This window comes from Lepidothrix coronata, unplaced genomic scaffold (genome assembly GCF_001604755.1).
Source record: "Lepidothrix coronata isolate B3197 unplaced genomic scaffold, Lepidothrix_coronata-1.0 Scaffold310, whole genome shotgun sequence".
NCBI classification, from domain to species: Eukaryota; Metazoa; Chordata; class Aves; order Passeriformes; family Pipridae; genus Lepidothrix; species Lepidothrix coronata.
This window is the reverse complement of record NW_016690490.1, coordinates 166,780-183,604: the sequence shown is the minus strand read 5'-3', so window position 1 is coordinate 183,604 and position 16,825 is coordinate 166,780. Positions and strand designations below refer to the sequence as shown.

Below are 16,825 nucleotides of genomic sequence, written 5' to 3'. Positions count from 1 at the left end.
ACATGTTGTCTTTTGGCACAGGAATAGTCCCAGCAAAGTCAGTGGGAATGTTCAGAGTTCCAGTGACATAGGGGCTGTGCTTCCTGTGTTACCCTTGTGTACTGCTATGCAGAATGCTGCTGCCAGCCAGAGTTACTGTACAAAAAACCAATTTACGCAAGCAAATGCAGGTCCTTGTAGTGCACTTTGCCCTAAGGCCCGTGTTCCCACAGTGGGATGAGCCTGTGGCCAGCTGTAAACCAACTCCACTCAGAATGACACAGATACCTGATGGTGCAGGGATGGCCACGGCTGCTGATGCTTGCTGTGCCACTGCTGGCAGGAGCATCTAGAATTAAACTAGCCCTGCAGACTAAGGTGTTTTTGAAATTCAAAATTCACTGAAAGCTAAAACGAAGAGGTTGGATGAATTGTTAGATTGTTCCCCTGCTCAGCTTGCATCATAGTTTTTGGGATATAAGCACGACAAACACAGAGAAGATGGCCATTGTGGTGTGCCCACGAGTGACCAGCGGGAAGTCTGCTGTGGAACCCGTGTGCTCAGTGAGCCGTTACTGACACTGAAATTATCTGTGCTTTGCACTGAGAACTGCTTCCTTCAACGGGAGAGCGATGCATCTGTAAAAGTAATTGCTTAGTCTGTGTCATCTCCCAGCTGTTTCTGTTCTCCCAGGCACCAAATCCTTGTCCTATTTTTATTTTATCCTCAGTCAGGGATGGCTGAGATGGAGCTCTGGTAGATTGCACCTTTTTCAGTGGAGCTGTTCAGCTTGAATAAAATTTGTGCCTGAGGACGCAAACAAAAGCGTGTGTATTTTACATGTGTGTGTCCTGGGGTACTTGGTGTCTTGGGCTCTAGAATGGAAGCAGAGTTTCTGCTAATCACTTCCATAGGTTCCTCCTCATCCTCCTCTTTTGTAGATCCTTAACCAAGATTTTCCTGTCCCTGCTTGTTCTGTGATACTTTCTGATGGCTCTGACAAAGTCCCTGTGACATTCCCATCTCTGAGTAGTAGGCTTATTTCAGTCCCTTCCACCTGCAGGGCTTTTTTATGAGCCCAAGCAATGATTTTATAATTTGGAGAGCTTTCCCTGAAGTTGTTCAGAGTCCTTATGTGATTTTTCCCCCTTTTCATTTTCTGCAAGAGTTGAGTCTGTGACACATGAGAGCAATGAGCTGATGTACTGGTTGATAACAACTAAATAGGTAAAAGGTCAGTTGGGTTAGATAACATTTATTATTACTTCTCTAAGGAGATGTTTAATTTCTGCTGCTTTTTCTTATTCCCTCTGTCTCTCGTAGTCTGAAAATTCTTCGGGTCACAATAATAATCTTTTCAGAGCCAAATGTCCATTAATATGAACCTATAGCTTGTTGCTAATAAGAGACATTGTGTATTTCAATTCTCTGAGATGTGCAGTTATACTGAGTGCTAATTGAGAGGACATTCTGAATGATTCCTTATGCAGAAACTGGAATTGATTTCACAGTTCGACTCTTAAAAAAAATATTTTTTTCTCTAGTAAACAGTGAACTTGGATTCTAACATTTTCTACCAAATTCCTTTTTACTAGTATTGAATATGAGAATGTGCATTTGTAAAAAAGGTATGAAGCCTCTGCAGACAGAAACTGTCAAAAATCACTGGGTAATAATGGGGAAGTAAATTAATGGCAGTTGCTCAAATGTCAACTTGTGTGAGCTTCTCAACTGAAGGTGTAACTGTGTCTCTGGTTTTTTAACTGTATGTATTACTCCAACTGTCAGTTGCCTTCAAAAATGTTTTAGAAATAGGATTTCAAACCTTTTCCCAGCATACAGTAGCTTGTGGGCAAAACTGAATGATTTATTACAAGCATTTTACCAGAAAACTCATGCTGAGATACTTCTTCAGCAGTGTCTTATGATATGGTTTCCAAGAGTGCTCATTATCAGGTGAAGTCATTAAAAACCTGCCATTGCATTCTGATAAATCAAATTATAGAAGCAGTTTTTTAAACCCAATTTTCCAAAGCATAAATCAAATCTAGTCAAATACTTAAACATCAAAGTTTGAATGGAATTTTATAAATGTCTGCAAAGTGCTAAGAAAACAAAGCAATTGTGTCAAGCATTCTTGCAATGGCTAAAGCCGTGCCCATCTGCATTACACATGGACCCAGCTCACCAAAGCCAAGTGAGAGAAGCCAGTGGCACTGCTTGTGGTCAGAAGGAAGAACTACACGTACTTTAAGAGCTCAGAGAGATTTACTTATTCACGTCCTGATGTTCAGTTTAAATACATACATCAGAGAAGATGAACTGTTCTTTTTCCAGACTGTTTATGTTCAGGTTTGAACACTCCTGTAGCTCTGGAAGAGGTGAACTAGAGCCTGCACTTTGCCTCTGATTTGGACCTGCACTACAGAGACTATGACACTAAGTTGGGAGGAGCTGATGACTCCTTTGAGGGCAGAGAGGCCCTACAGGGAGACCTCGACAAATAGAGAGATGAGCAATCACCAATCTTAAGAAGTTTAACAAGGGCACGTATGTGCTGGATTCTCCACATGGGACAGGGCAACCCTGGATGCGTGTATAGACTGGGGAATGAGAGGCTGGAGAGCAGTGCTGCAGAGAGGGACCTGGGGGTCCTGATCAGTGGCAAGTTGGATATGAGTCAGCAGTGCTCTGGCAGCCAGGAGGGCCAACCGTGTCCTGGGGGGCATAAGGCAAAGCATCGCCAGCTCGTTGAGGGAGGGGATTGTCCCACTCTGCTCTGCACTGGTGTGGCCTCGACTTGAATATTGTGTGCAGTTTGGGGCATCACAATATAGGAAAGATATTAAGCTATTAGCATCCAAAGGAGGGCAACAAAGTTGGTGAAGGGCCTTGAGGAAAAGCCATGTGAGGAGTGGCTGAGATCACTTGGTCTGCTCAGCCTGGAGGAGACTGAGGGGAGACCTCATTGCAGTTACAAATTCCTCGTGAGGGGAAGAGGAGGGGCAGGCACTGATCTCTTCTCTGTGGTGACCTGTGACAGGACCCAAGGGAATGGCCTGAAGTTGTGTCAGGGGAGATTTAGGTTGGATATTAGGAAAAGGTTCTTCACCCAGAAGGTGGTTGGGCACTGGAACAGACTCCCTAGGGCAGTGGTCACAGCCTGACAGAGTTCAAGAACCATTTGGATGATACTTTCAGGCATATGGTGTGATTCTTGGAGTGTACTGCACAGGGCCAGGAGTTGGACTTTGATGAATCCTAAGGGTCCCTTCCAAATCAGGATATTCTATGATTCTTACCAGGAGAACTTTCTTACCAGAGCAGGTGGTTCCAGTTCACATGCCAGGCACCAGCAAAGCAAAGCCCTGCCATCCATGCCCCAGCTGAGCATCTTCATAATCACTACAGATGGAGCTCTTAGTTGATGTTGTCTTCTGCACAATACCTTTATTTGGTGAAGCTTCTACCAAAAAAAGTTTTGCTATGGTGCTTACAGGGGATGCTGAGGACCAGGACTTCAGTAGGATTTCTTGCTCCATGTGTAATTTTACAAGGGTTAATATCAAGTAAATTCTTCATCTGTTGCAGGAAATTTGGTGACAGAATGGTTCAGGACTGTTCTTTGCATGCAAACATGTTCTCATAAAGTAACTGGGCATTTTTTCTTGATAAATCTGTTTCAAGGTCCCTGGTAGTTTGGTTAAGAGTAGATTAGAAGAACAAACTGATCAGTCTGTTGATTTAGGAAGAGACACCACAGTGCAGCATATCAGTGTCTAGGGGCACTGCTCAACCCACTAGCAGAAATTTATATGCACTACATTAAATTGCAGCCTATTTATGGATTTGAGGATATTCGTGTGATTAAATAGAAACTCCAACACAGTGAACTTTGAGATCTGATCCCTACAGTGAGGAAAAAACAACACACAGTTCCCACATTGGTTTGGCCAATTCCAACGAACTCTGCTTTGAACAATCCTTAGGCTAGCATTGTCTCAGCAGACTGCTGTGCCTGAGAAAAAAAACCAAAACACTTCCCTAGCACAAGGGAGTTAGTGTACAATTTAGTGCATAGCTATTCTGAATGGAATGTGCTTATGAATGCTATAATTGGCTCTCAGGTTGTAAAGCCAGACAAGAATGTAAGCCCATGATACAGGCTAAGGACCTTCTGCCAGTGCCCTCTGCCTTCTCCTAGCTGTTGAGTCTCTGGGAGACCCAGGAGCAGAAAGCAGCAGGACTGAATGGAGTTCAGTGCATACCTGAGCTGGCTGTGTAATCCAAGCTTTGATGACTGGCATGATACACCACAGCTGTAAAGTCACCTGAGGCTCACCTCATTAGGCAGTCTTTGTTGATGGCTTCCATCTCATTCTCACTGCTGGTGGTAGTCTAGCTTTGAATTATTAATTGCTGGTGGGCTTGATTCTAGGCACTGTTGTACCACCGTTAAATCAGGAATTATAAGCCATTCCAGTACAATAAAACCAGAACAGTGAGACTGGGGGGGTCAGGCACTTTCTGTAGCATCTCTGATCACAGCAGAGATTTATTAGCCTTTTGACTGGGTAAGCTAAAGTCATTGTTTAAGTCTACCCATTGGAAAAGCAAGAAAGCTGTGCCTGTGCTCATTCATTTTTGTGTTCATTTGGCATTTGTGTTTTGCTGCTGCAGTTTGCATTCCTCTCTGCGTGGCTCAGAGTACGCACCATCTGACACACTCCCATTCTTACACTCCTAAATTTCCCATAGATAAGGGAGTAAGACATGGAAGAAAATGCATTAAATACCCAACTTTCATGTGAGGCCCTTTTAAATGATTCTGTTCAGTTACTGTCATTTCAGGCCTCTCAGAGTAAGTTTTGGGGAGTGAATTGGACAGCAATGCTCTGGCAGCTCTTATGCCACCGACTATTTCAAAATTACATCTTGATGAAACATGTTGGCGATTGCGTGCACATGACCTCGGTTTTTCCTTCAGCAAAAGCTGGTGGCAGCCTGAACCATTGTTCTTTGTATTTAAAACAAGTCTTTCAACTGGGAGCCAAAAAAATGCTTTTCAGTAAAGCTTTGAAAAATCATCAAAGTCCAGCAGAGCTTACAAAAATTTTCCATTGCCTGGCTATTCACAAAGTAGAATAGAAATTGTCTATATGTTTTGGGCAATCCATAGCTCCTGAACATTGTGCCTTGTCCTGTCAAATGAACTTAATGATTAATAATTCTTTTTTTTTTTTAATTTTTATTGGTGCTTTCAGGGATTTATAGCCTTGGACCCTTCTGATTATTCCTTTTTATGACAATATACATACATGCCCAACCCCTGTTTATAAGGTGTGTAATTTCTCAGTCTTTATTATTTTTGCTGTCCATCATTCTTTAAAAAGTTTTTTTGCCATGATAATATCAGGAACATATCTCTTCTTTCAGAAACCTCTCATCAGCTCAGTCAACCTTCTACCTTTTAATACAATAAGGTATTCAAACCAGTGGTGTGGCTCCAACCATACTGTGGCAGCAAAGGGCTCATTTAAATTGGGGATTGTCAGATGAGCAACTTATGCTGTTTGGCTGGGGAAGAGAAGGGTGACCTTTCTGGTAGGTAGGTGTTAAAAAAATGGCACTTTGATCCATACTGTCTAAGCACATTTGTGGCATAATATACTCTGAGCAGGCAATAACAATAACAAGTAGGCTGTTAAGCTACAGGTACTTTGCAGTTTTCAGTGCTTTTTACAGGGACTTTATTATATGGCGTTGCACAAAAACCAGGCTGAAATTAACTCTTATTGTTTCATTGGCCAAAATTAGTAGCTTGGCCAGATCTTAAAAAGCTTTAGAAAAAAAAAATCTTATTCATTTTTTGATAATTTCATTCACTCACTCTGTATCATCACACAGACCTTGAGACGTATCCTCATGCCTGGACTGGACTCAGACACATACAGTTCTTCGAAGACATGGAGCATACTGTTATCTTGTGTGTTTAAATGCCTAACTGGTTAATTTATTTCTCTTGCACTTCTGAAAGACAATATTTTACTGTCTTTTCGCTTCTACAGATCTTGCCTGGCTTAAAATTGAGCTTTGTTTTCAGAGGTTCCTGAATTTCTTCACTAGTTCTTTTACAACTCCCAGATGCATCTCCCCTTAAGTTGAGGATGCATACATATTTAGTTTGTTCAGATGTCCTTCCGTCATCTTTTTATTCAGTCCTTGTTCCTCCAGCTGAGTCTAGTAATTTTCCTGAAATTTCCTGTAAAAGGTTCTTTGATGTCCTCATCTTCATTACTCATTTTACTGCAAGCTGAGCCAAACTGGTATTTAAAATCTTGGTATTTTGTGTAAGTGCGATGTAGTGTATTTTGTCTTAATGGAAATATCGCATCGAAAAAGAATTTACATTTTAGCCATGGTCTTGAATATTAATGAGGCTTCTTTTACTCACAAACTGGAGCAGTTTGACAGCCTGGTATTATTTTTATCCAGATTTTCCCAGGAAGTTGGCAACAGTATATGCTAGAAAGCAGTTCTTCAGTATCTCATTCACTAAAATTGGTGGTTCATCAACAGTGTCTGTAATTTCTGTTTCGCTTGCACAGCAATAGAATTCAGTATGAATTGCAAATAAAAGGAATCTCAACATTTTGCATTTTTTCAGCACATGGAGTTGAATTAGCTCTGCTCGGTTATATAACTCTTCCTATGTTGTAGAAAAATGTAAAGAATTTAAACCCTTACCTAAGACAGATCACAAGTTGTCTGAAGTTAAAGTTTTTTGTCCCATTCCAATGTAGTTAAACAAGGAGCCAAAACATCAATACCCAAAGAGATGCTTTTGAATAGAGGATTTAAAAATTATAAAATGTTAATGTAAAGATCAGGCTCTGCCCCGGGTGAAGTCTATAGGTCTGGTAAAAGGGGCAATATGGGTGTCTTTAAAATATATACTTTGTCTATTTATGTTCCCCTCATGGACTGACATGGCTTAGAGTGTAAGAAAGAAAGAGGTCGAACTTCTCATTTCCAGAGTCCCAAGGGCTACTTCCACAGCCAAGAATAACCAGAGCATAGATAAGCTCTTTATGCCAGGAGCTATAACATGGCTAAAGGCCCTTATTAGTCTTCTCTACAATCTAGAGAATTTCTCTTGGCTGATTCCAATTTCAAGGGAATAATTCCACTTATTAGCCCTCTGTACACTACAGAATTTTAATATCTTACTTATTTTACAGAGCTGCACACAATTTGACTGCGCAAAACCAGCCTGTATATTTTAGAATATGTTTAGAGTTTATTTTGTAATATAGTCAGGTTACAACGTATTTAAATCCATAGGATAACGATGATCTTATTGAAAACATGGTACTAAAAATAAATGGTATTGGCAATGTGCCTAAATGCATTAAGCAACTAGTTGCAGATTTTAGTTTTAAGAAACTCATGGGTCATTACTTGGTTTTCTTTTCTTAACTGTGTGACTGGCTTAAGTATGTCTGCTTTGCTGTATCCTGGAATGTTTTTTTAGAATATTTTCAGAATATCTTTGCAGCTCTTCAAGGTGCAAATTTAAACGTTCTTCAAACTCTCTTGCATGTTTATCTTCCTCTTGAAGGAACTTTTCTGTTGTTGCAAGGAAGGACATCTCATGGGGAGACTGAGCAAGGAATAGAAAATCATGGTTATTAAAAGCCAGCAAGTACTACAACATGTTTTCATTATCAAATTCTAGATGTGAAAAACATCTTGACCTATAGCAGCTAGTAACGCTATAACGCTTTATACCTCACCAAGAAATTTTTAAAGGCATCCATGTACCTAAATGACATCAAGTAAACGTGATGTTTGATTATCTCTGATATTCACAACATTAGAATGTAGATTTAGGATTAAAAATTTAAATATCCCATTAGACAGAATTGTGCTGCTGCAGAACCTCTAAATTCTTTGGATCAGCTACAGGTCATGTTAGTTATTTGTATAATGTAGACCAATGCAGAGGACAATAACATTTTTTGGAATTACAAAATATAATTAGTGTTGGATACTGCTGCTTGCCTCCTGGAATTTTAGCTCTGCTTCTGTGATGTGATGCTTTCTGAGGAAAGAAAGAAAACCTATGCTCATTTCAGTACTATTAACTCCAAGCTCTGACATTCTGGAGAATGTACTAAATTTTATTCGCTGCAAGTAATTCAGCTGAAAAATCTCCTTTCCATTTAATGAGCATTCAGTAGCCTTAGACATAAACAATACCAAAAATCAGCCTTAAAATTGTTGTCATGGGATTCGGAGTTGTATGAAGCAAAGGACATTGAGTGAGTCTCTGCTGGAACAAGTTCTAAATTTTTAAGCAGCAATTTTTGTTAATTCTTTTGCTAATACTTAAGATGCATTCATCAGAATGTCTTTATCAAAAAAAAAAATGAAATAGTTTTTCTTTGCCTAAAGATACTATGCTTGTTTAAATTCATTCAGTGCTTATTTGTATAGATAAATGCAATTTTATGACATGAATTTTTAATATTTGACTAAGAAGAAAACTTAGTATAGTAGCTGTAATATTAAAAGAAAGATTATTTTCTATCTTTATATGGTCATATATTGAGAAAAATAATTGGCATTTTTAATTTTAATTAAACCATATCTTAATAGTTCTAGTTACTGATTGAGTTATTAGTCTGGAATTTTGGGTTTTGCTTTTTCTAGAATTTAGAAAGGAGAGTTAATATCTCAGCACATCAAATAAGAATTCAACTATTCAAATGTTCTGTGCTAAAGGCCAATTTTATTACACCTGTAAGCTTTTACTGTAGACTCCATTGTATCAAAGTGGGATATTCCGTATTTCCACAGCAACTAGAGACAGATTTGGGTTTTGTTTTCAATTTCGTTGGAAACTACCCTTTAGCAGCTTGTAGGTCCAAAAAATGCTAGGTAGAGAAATGCTTTAAAGCACCATTCTATTCAAACTATTTGCAGGAGACTTTGAGATGAAATTTAGAGATTTCCTATAGGAAACCCCTTTTCTTTTTGAAGTACAGCAAGTAAGCGATAGCTGGAAATGAATTCTGAATTTAATACCATCCTTCTAGAATGAGACAGGCTTCCTGATGTATAGGGCTCCTAAAATGAAATTCACAGATAAAGCAGAATCTTCCTTTTCTCAGTCCCTCCAAATTAGTGTTTTACAAGGATGGGGGAGAAAAATTTGCCATGTACGAGTAAGAAACTCAAAGGTATTGGATCACTGTGTGCCACAACAGTCCTCTATCAATCCATGCACTAGCAGGAATAAGAAAGAATGTCAGTCTTCTAAAGTTTAAGAAACTGGAGGGAAATCACCTGTCTTCTGGTTTTCTTTATAAACCCATGCATGATTTCCCACCCATAAATTATCAGTGTTTTCACATGAAGAGTTTTATCTGAGATTCTGAATGCCATGGCCATATGCAGATGTATTCCTTCATGAGGATCACAAATACATCTCCTTTTGACGTTAGGACTTTACTGATAGAGTTGGCAGTACTATTTTAAATTATTTGAAGAAGGCTTTTGTATTATGAAGAAGACATTAATTAGATTTGGAGGCTTTACTTAAAGAATCACCATGTGTTTTGCTTACTGAATACCAGCTCTGAAATCACTGATTCAATACTGAGCAAATACTTGCAGTGAGAAGCATGAGAAACTGGGAAAATCTCAATTTGAAATATAAATTTAATAGGTGTCATCACCTAGAGAAAAAAGTCATGTCGGACTTTTCCATATGGACAGCAGATTTACACAGGTGCTAATCTTTGGAAACACTGCATCAAGTTACAAGAGATCCTTAGAGATTCGTTATAACAATGCTTGCAGTTACTGACTTGTCATTTGAAACAGGTTGGCCTCATGATCAAGCTACCTTCCTAAACTGCTTCCTTTGCTTCAACTGGTATTTACTTTGATGTGTTTCTTCTTGAAATACACTGTAAACTCCAAATGAGACATTTCTGAATTCCCTCACAGTTGAGAAAAGAATGTTTATCACTTAGAATAAGCAGGTCATGGCTCCCCACTGAGGGTCAGACATCACACACTATGATTTTAGATGGGTCCCTAATGCACTGTTTTTCATGCACTTTGAGAGAAGGTTTTATCTAAACAGGTCTAAAAGGCAACATTCCTTGTTAGCAGCTACGCTTTGCTTTCCAAGCCTCTGGTCTGTTCTTTCATTACATTCTTTATTGTCTTTACTTTTGGCATCTGAGGAAGAAAAACCATAAAGAAGCTGCTTTAATCCATGTCTCAGATGAGATTCATGGTCCCTAGTTTTGAATTTCTTTTCCTCAGATATCGCTTCTTTTATGTTTTTTGGTTTCCTAACAGGATCTGGATAGAAATGGGTTCATTGTAAGCTTTCCATCTAACTTGTTTGGGTAATTAGGCAACAAGGACTCTACTTTTTCATTTCCATGCTGCAGCTGATCTCATATTTCTTTGGTGTATACCAGTAATGAGAACCACCTTTTTGCCTCATTATTTTCTGGAAATGAAGAAGTGCACCTGATAGAGATGCATATTTCTACATAGGAAATATGTCTTCTCTTTAAATAAGAACTACCCAAAGTGGTTATGCATTAACTCTGAATTGCTAGGGAGAAGCCCTTCAGGAAAGGACGTTCTCTCTCAAAGACTGCCTAATTAATTTGCCTAGAGTTAATCTCTCATTTGCCCCATGAGTTGTCTCAGCATTCTTGGATGCACCTTCAGCAGGGCAGCAAGAAAGTTTTAACACTTGGGATATTTTAGCATTTAGTGTTCAAATCATGAATGGTCAAGCCCCAGTGTTATAGTCTTCTTATGCTTCGATGCTCCTACTTTCCAGGAAAGATTTTATAATACTGGAAGTAGAAATTGGTCTGGCTAATTTTAGTCTCAGTATGACTAAATGTTGAGGCTTTTGGGAGTAATTTCCTCTAACCCTACACTGCGATACATCTTAAGCAGCAGGTACAGATGCCTGTCTTAAACATGATTCTGCTCATATATGAAAATAAAATTTGAGATGGTTAGGAAATTGCTGAGTGACATAGGAAGACTTTTAGAGGGCCTAAGTACCTAATCAGCTAGGTAAAAATAATACCAAAGAGTGAGAGGCATGGACTACAGCATGCCTCACGGTAAGATCACAACTGTCAAAATAATTCCTAATAATGTCCAGTGGTAGAATTTCCACAACTTTCCATTGTAATCTATTTATTAAGCAAGTTCTCATAATCATGCTAGAAAGTTTCCTAATGCCTAATTTAAATTTTCATTGCTCCAGCTCAAGTCTTTCTTTTATTTCCAAGCCTTGAAAGCAAGAAAAAACATCTGTCCAGCATCTGAAAAGAGACATGAGAAGGTATTTGTGACTAAAAGATGAGGCAATCATTTTCTGAAACTGTTCATTTCAGAAAGAGAGCACAGCCCAAAGTGCTGTTCAGAGAAAAAGTATTTCCCTAGATTTGGAAAGCCCTGAAACCAGAATTTTTGGGGTTATTTCCAGTGACTCCCAGCTGAGCTTCCTAGTTTATTCTACGGCAAGAATTACTCTACACATGTAACCTCTAAGTAATTACTCTACACATGTAACCTCTACACATGTTCTCTAAGAAAGGGCAGAGGTTCCAGTGGAACATTTACTAATCTTTGTCTGAAGGCTCTCTACCAGGAGGAGAGATGTAAGTCTTTGTCTAAAGCCCAAGGGACTGTTTTTTCTCTTCCCTCAATACCGCAAGACTAATTTTGGTATGTATCAGGACATCACCTGGAAATCTGATGTTTTCAATTTGTCCTACAAATATTCTTCAGAAAAATAGTGCCTTATAACATTTTCAGAAGTTTTGAATATACTGGAGATTTCACTTGGGTTCTGTCCTTGTGTCCTTTTCCCCACAAGTCTGGAAAACTCTGTCAAAGAACTCTGGTTTGCAACGTACTGTATCTTTTTTTCCCTCTTTCTCCTTGATGCAACGGCTTTCCATTTGAACACAGAACTCTAGAAAAACATACTGTTGAATGATTTCAGCACTAAAGCTGTGGTATCCAGTGTCAGCCTGAATGATGCTTTTATTTCAGTGGTCTGAACCTGTACTTGCTTCAATGCCACTGATTTGGACTTGGTCTCTGTACGGGAAATATCCCTTGCTTAATAGTTGTGTTATGTACTTTGCCCACACACCAACTGGAAAGTATTTTCCCTATAACCTAGTCAATTGTCTTAGCATTGACCCTGTCCTGAGTGCCAGCTGGGAAATAGTTTCACTGCAAAAGTGTGTCAGAATGGACATTTTTCCCAGGCTAGCTGAAAACAGAAGCTTAGGGGTCTCATGTCTCTGAAACTTCTGACAGAAAAGAACTGGTGTTTAGCAGTCTCTTCTGAAAAAGTCCAAACAACTCTTTTCATGATTAGCACTTTAAAGAGGAAAACTCTCAAGGCATGAGAAACCAAAAGCCATTTACTTAAAATTCCTGTGAAAAATAAGAATATAAAACTGGAAGTGTGGTCAAACACCCAGGACTATGTGGTTTTCACTGTTCTCAGGCTAGTGGGACACAGATGATGAGACCACAGTCAGTGAAGGGCTGCACTGCAATCCCTGCTTCCTAGGCAGGCCATTATTATGATGCTTCCTATCAACAGTGAGATTCCAGAATGTGGAAATAGTCTTCCAGCAGCAATGTCTCTGATAGAAAAGGATGTGTGTTTGCTTCCAAAGTGGACAGCAGAACTGGGATACAACAACAACAGACTGCTTGAAGATGACTCTTGGTGTCATGATGCCTCTTCGCTCCTACTTTCAGGTGACAAGTGGCAAGGAAATTGCCTGTAAGTTCCCCCTAGTAAATGCTGACGTCTTCCCTCTTCTACAAGTTCAGCCACAGCCCTGCAGCTGAGGATCTCCTGGTTACAAAGATCCATGTATCACAGCTGGGCAGAAGGATGTTGACAGTTCATTCCTTACCCTGTTAGTTCCAATACTTAATGATGGTAGAGTTCCGTGGTTTGAGGTCAGGAAAACAAGTGCTAAGTTTTCAAGTGCAAAAAAATAGTGGCCTGTAGTGGAGGCCTAAGGAAGAACAGCAGATACTAAAGAAGAGGATAAAACTCAAATTTAAAGAGAGATCTAAAGCCAAAGAATTACAGAAAGTTTTTTTAAGTTGTCCTAGGCAAAGTGTAATTTGTGCCACTTATCATGGAGATTGACCATTTCCAGCCTATGAATACTAAAAGAATGAATGCTGTGCTATTTCTCTTTCATTTTAAGAAAAATAAGGATTACAGCCGTTATAATTTCTGTTCCTTTTCAGATAGAATAGCTAGCATATAGAAAATAGTTGCTGTGATTCCTCTGATTTCATCCATCAGTCAGATGCTGTAGAAACTTGACTTGTCTAACAGCACTTAAAAGCAGTAACTTTGCAGGTATTATGGAAATACACTTAGAGCAGAGTGCTCTTACAGAGTCAATATGATGCAAAGTGCCCCAATATAGAAGCCAATAAGCTAAAATTTAGAAATCTTTCTCACAGTCACATAATGGCAGGTAATTATCACCATCCTTACTAGAACAGAGGTATGGCTCAGTAGGGGATGTTTAATCTCCAGAAAAACTACATTTCTGTTAGGGTAAGATATTTCCATTTTTTGCTGGGCTGGCACTGTATAAATAATAATAAGAGTGATCTAATTTTTGGCTCCTCCAAGGCTGCACTTGGTCCACAGATGGATTTTTGAGAATGTATGTGTTAAGTAGTTACTTACTGATAATTTGATTTCTTCTGATAATTTCATTTCTTCTCCACTGTAAGCAGGGCTCAGTAAACTGCCTGTTCTGCCCATTTTAGGATATGGCCCACCAAAGCCCAAAGGATACCCCACTAGTGGTGATGGAGATTTATAAACTATTTTCTTTTCATGACCTCTGTGAAGTGGATGAGAAGATAAAATGCTGTCACTTTTTGACCCAGTGATATTGCCTTGGCCATATAACGCAGGACTACGTTTTCTGTGGTGTCCACTGGCAGTAAGCATATCAGTCTGTTGACATTCCATTTCCCCTGCATCTTTATTTTGGAATGATCTAAAAGAAAAAAAAATCAAAGCATGAAAACCAGTTAAAACTATTAAGCTATCACAGCAAAGCCAAAGGTTTTTGTTTTCTTTGTTTACACAGTTTTGGTTATTTAGCTGTTCAGACTGCTTCATGCATGAAGTTGTGGGCATTACCAAGTTGCAGGAATTTAGCAGCTTTCAACCTAAGTTACCATAAATGCCAGGGTGTGCATTCTCTCTCTGCTTCAGCTGTGACTTAAATCACCCTAATTTAAACCCTTTCAATGGAGCATAAATTGAGGAACCTTGCCTTGGCTGGTGTAACTGTGTCAGGACAAGAGCTAAAATACAAACTCACTTCAGGAATTGAAGATGCCAATACTCCTTAAGTGTTTGTTACCCATCCTTTGCTAAAGGTCATCATTTCTTTAGCTTTTCAGTAGAACAAACTATGGAAGCACTCCTCAGCCATGTCCTAGCTTATAGTATGATAGGAACTACAGTGAATTTAGCCAAACAAATAGAGGAAATGAAATATGAAAGTGTGAGATGAGAGACAAAAACTGTTATCAGTGGTTGGATAATTAGTAAATTTTGATCTAATGTCACCTTCAACAACTAGCTAGAATTTAGAATAAATAAATAAAAAATACTACAGGAATATTTGATCCTGCATTTTTACTGCAATGATGCTAATTTTGCCACTAATTTAATGAGAATACTTTGGAGATTAATATAAAAAAATTAAATAGATTTTTAAAATAAACTTTCTAAAAAATTGTACAAGAACATGCTTTTGTAGCTATAAGTGAAATCTTCAAGCTTAAGAAAGAGTTTTTAAGTATTTTATGATGTTCTGTAACTCTTGTATCCCACTTAGAATGATCAGAATTGATGTATTATATGATGTATATATATGTATTCATATGTATATATATGATGTAAACATTTGTATTCATTTGCAGTTCTGTAAAGCAAAAATTATTACAGATAACAGCAACTTAGAAATTTTCTTCCCATTCAAAATATTTTCTTTCCTGATAGTTAACTGAACAATTCTGATACAGTACTGATCAAAGAAGAATTTTGAGTCTAGCTTGATCAAATGTCTGCTGAATTGCACTAATTATCAATGGCATAATTACTTGTATTATATATCAAAACATGCAAAAAAAATTATTTCAGATACTATAAATTTCTGACTGAGGTAAAAATTTCCATTGTACTGAGGCCTGTGCTTATGATGAAATTTTAATCTTGTGAGGTAACCACTAAAAGACGATAGCTGTTTGAGCAGATTCTATCATTGCAAATATCCTAAAACACTTCAGTAATTTGAAATGCAGCTATAAAAACTTTTAAAGAGCATATTCTGTGCCACTAAAATATAATTATTATAAATATTCAAAAGTATGCAGTGCTGCATACATTTTTCTTTTTAAATAAAAACAAGAACTTGCCAAGTGCAGGGAAAAGACTGTTTTCTGCAGAAAGATCACAACATCATTTTCTAATCTTACTTTAAATTATTTGGTGTTGGGAGAGGGTGGCTGTGTAGCCTTGATGGACCTGCTCTTATATAAGCCCTTTGCTGGTTTTGGCTGGGGTAGAGTTAATTTTCTTCACAGTAGCTGGTATGGGGCTGTGTTTTGGATTTGTGCTGAAAACAGTGTTTTCATTACTGCTGAGCAGTGCTCACACAGAGTCAAGGCCTTTTCTGCTCCTTGCTCCACTCCACCAGCAGGGAGTCTGGGGGTACGCAAGGAGTTGGGAAGGGACTCAGCCGGGACAGCTGATCCCAGCTGACTACAGAGATATTCCAGACCATATGATGTCATGATCAGCAATTAAAAGCTGGGAGAAGGTTGGCTAGGCATCAGTTGGTGGGTGGTGAGCAGTGGCACCATGCATCACTTGTTTTGTATGTTCCAATTCTTATATCATTATTATTATTATTATTATTGTTATTTTCTCCTCCTTTTCTGTTCTATTAAAATGTATTACAACACACAAATTTTACTTTATTTTACCCCAGTTCTTTCCCTGGTGGTGGGGGAGTGAGTGAGCGACTGTGTGGTGTTTACCTGCCCACCAGGTTAAACCCAGACAGCCCTGAAGCATGAAACTGAGTATTCAATAAAGGGACTGTGTAGAACAACTCAGAGAACTAATGAAGAACGTATTTTTTCTCTGATTATAAAAGAAGCAGTGATTAAGATACTCTTAAGTATCTTAAGAATGCTATGAGAAACCAAAATTATAAGCACAAAACTATATTAATTATATTACTATAATTTTGTTATTACTATAATAATAATATTAAACATTCTAACATAAAACTCTCTGAGACTATTCACTACATCTTCCAGTTTTCTAAATCACCAAAAATGTTTACCTTTATGGAGGCAGAGTTTTCTCCTTTCCTTCACGTTCTCTTTACATAAACACACTCTACTCTTTGGGCACAGGAAAATACCTTTCTGCTTTTTTTTCCCCTCCCTATTTTAAAGTACATTCCAGATATTGTTTGGATGAAGGGCACAGTGAAAACCTGCCACAATTGAAGATAAATGGCATGAATAATAAAATCACAGATTTTTTTTTTTCATCTTGTGTTCTGACCTTTTTGGAGGTAATTTTCTCTCTAAACTTATATACATATGAAATCTATATGATCCGTGTTCTTTTTTTCCCTTCAAAACTGCTTCTCTATGTGTTTAATAACAATTATTACTGCTGTCTTATAGTTTACTTCT

General features: G+C 38.3%; 1 protein-coding gene across 7 annotated transcripts in view; it reads right to left on the bottom strand.

Moving 5' to 3' along the window:
- Positions 1-7,308: 7,308 nt before the first annotated feature.
- Positions 7,309-16,825, bottom strand: part of DEUP1 (deuterosome assembly protein 1) — a 42,229-nt gene continuing 32,712 nt past the window's right edge. For 6 of the 7 annotated variants that reach the window (XM_017837776.1, XM_017837774.1, XM_017837775.1 and 3 more), the window contains 2 exons: positions 13,779-14,097; positions 7,309-7,643 (listed from right to left, as the gene is read on the bottom strand). In XM_017837776.1, coding sequence (XP_017693265.1) covers positions 7,473-7,643; positions 13,779-14,097 — 490 coding nt within the window. In that variant the 3' untranslated portion in view covers positions 7,309-7,472. Of the gene's footprint in view, positions 7,644-13,778; positions 14,098-16,464; positions 16,621-16,825 lie in introns of those variants that run through there. The other variant, XR_001878484.1, reaches the window with a different exon arrangement.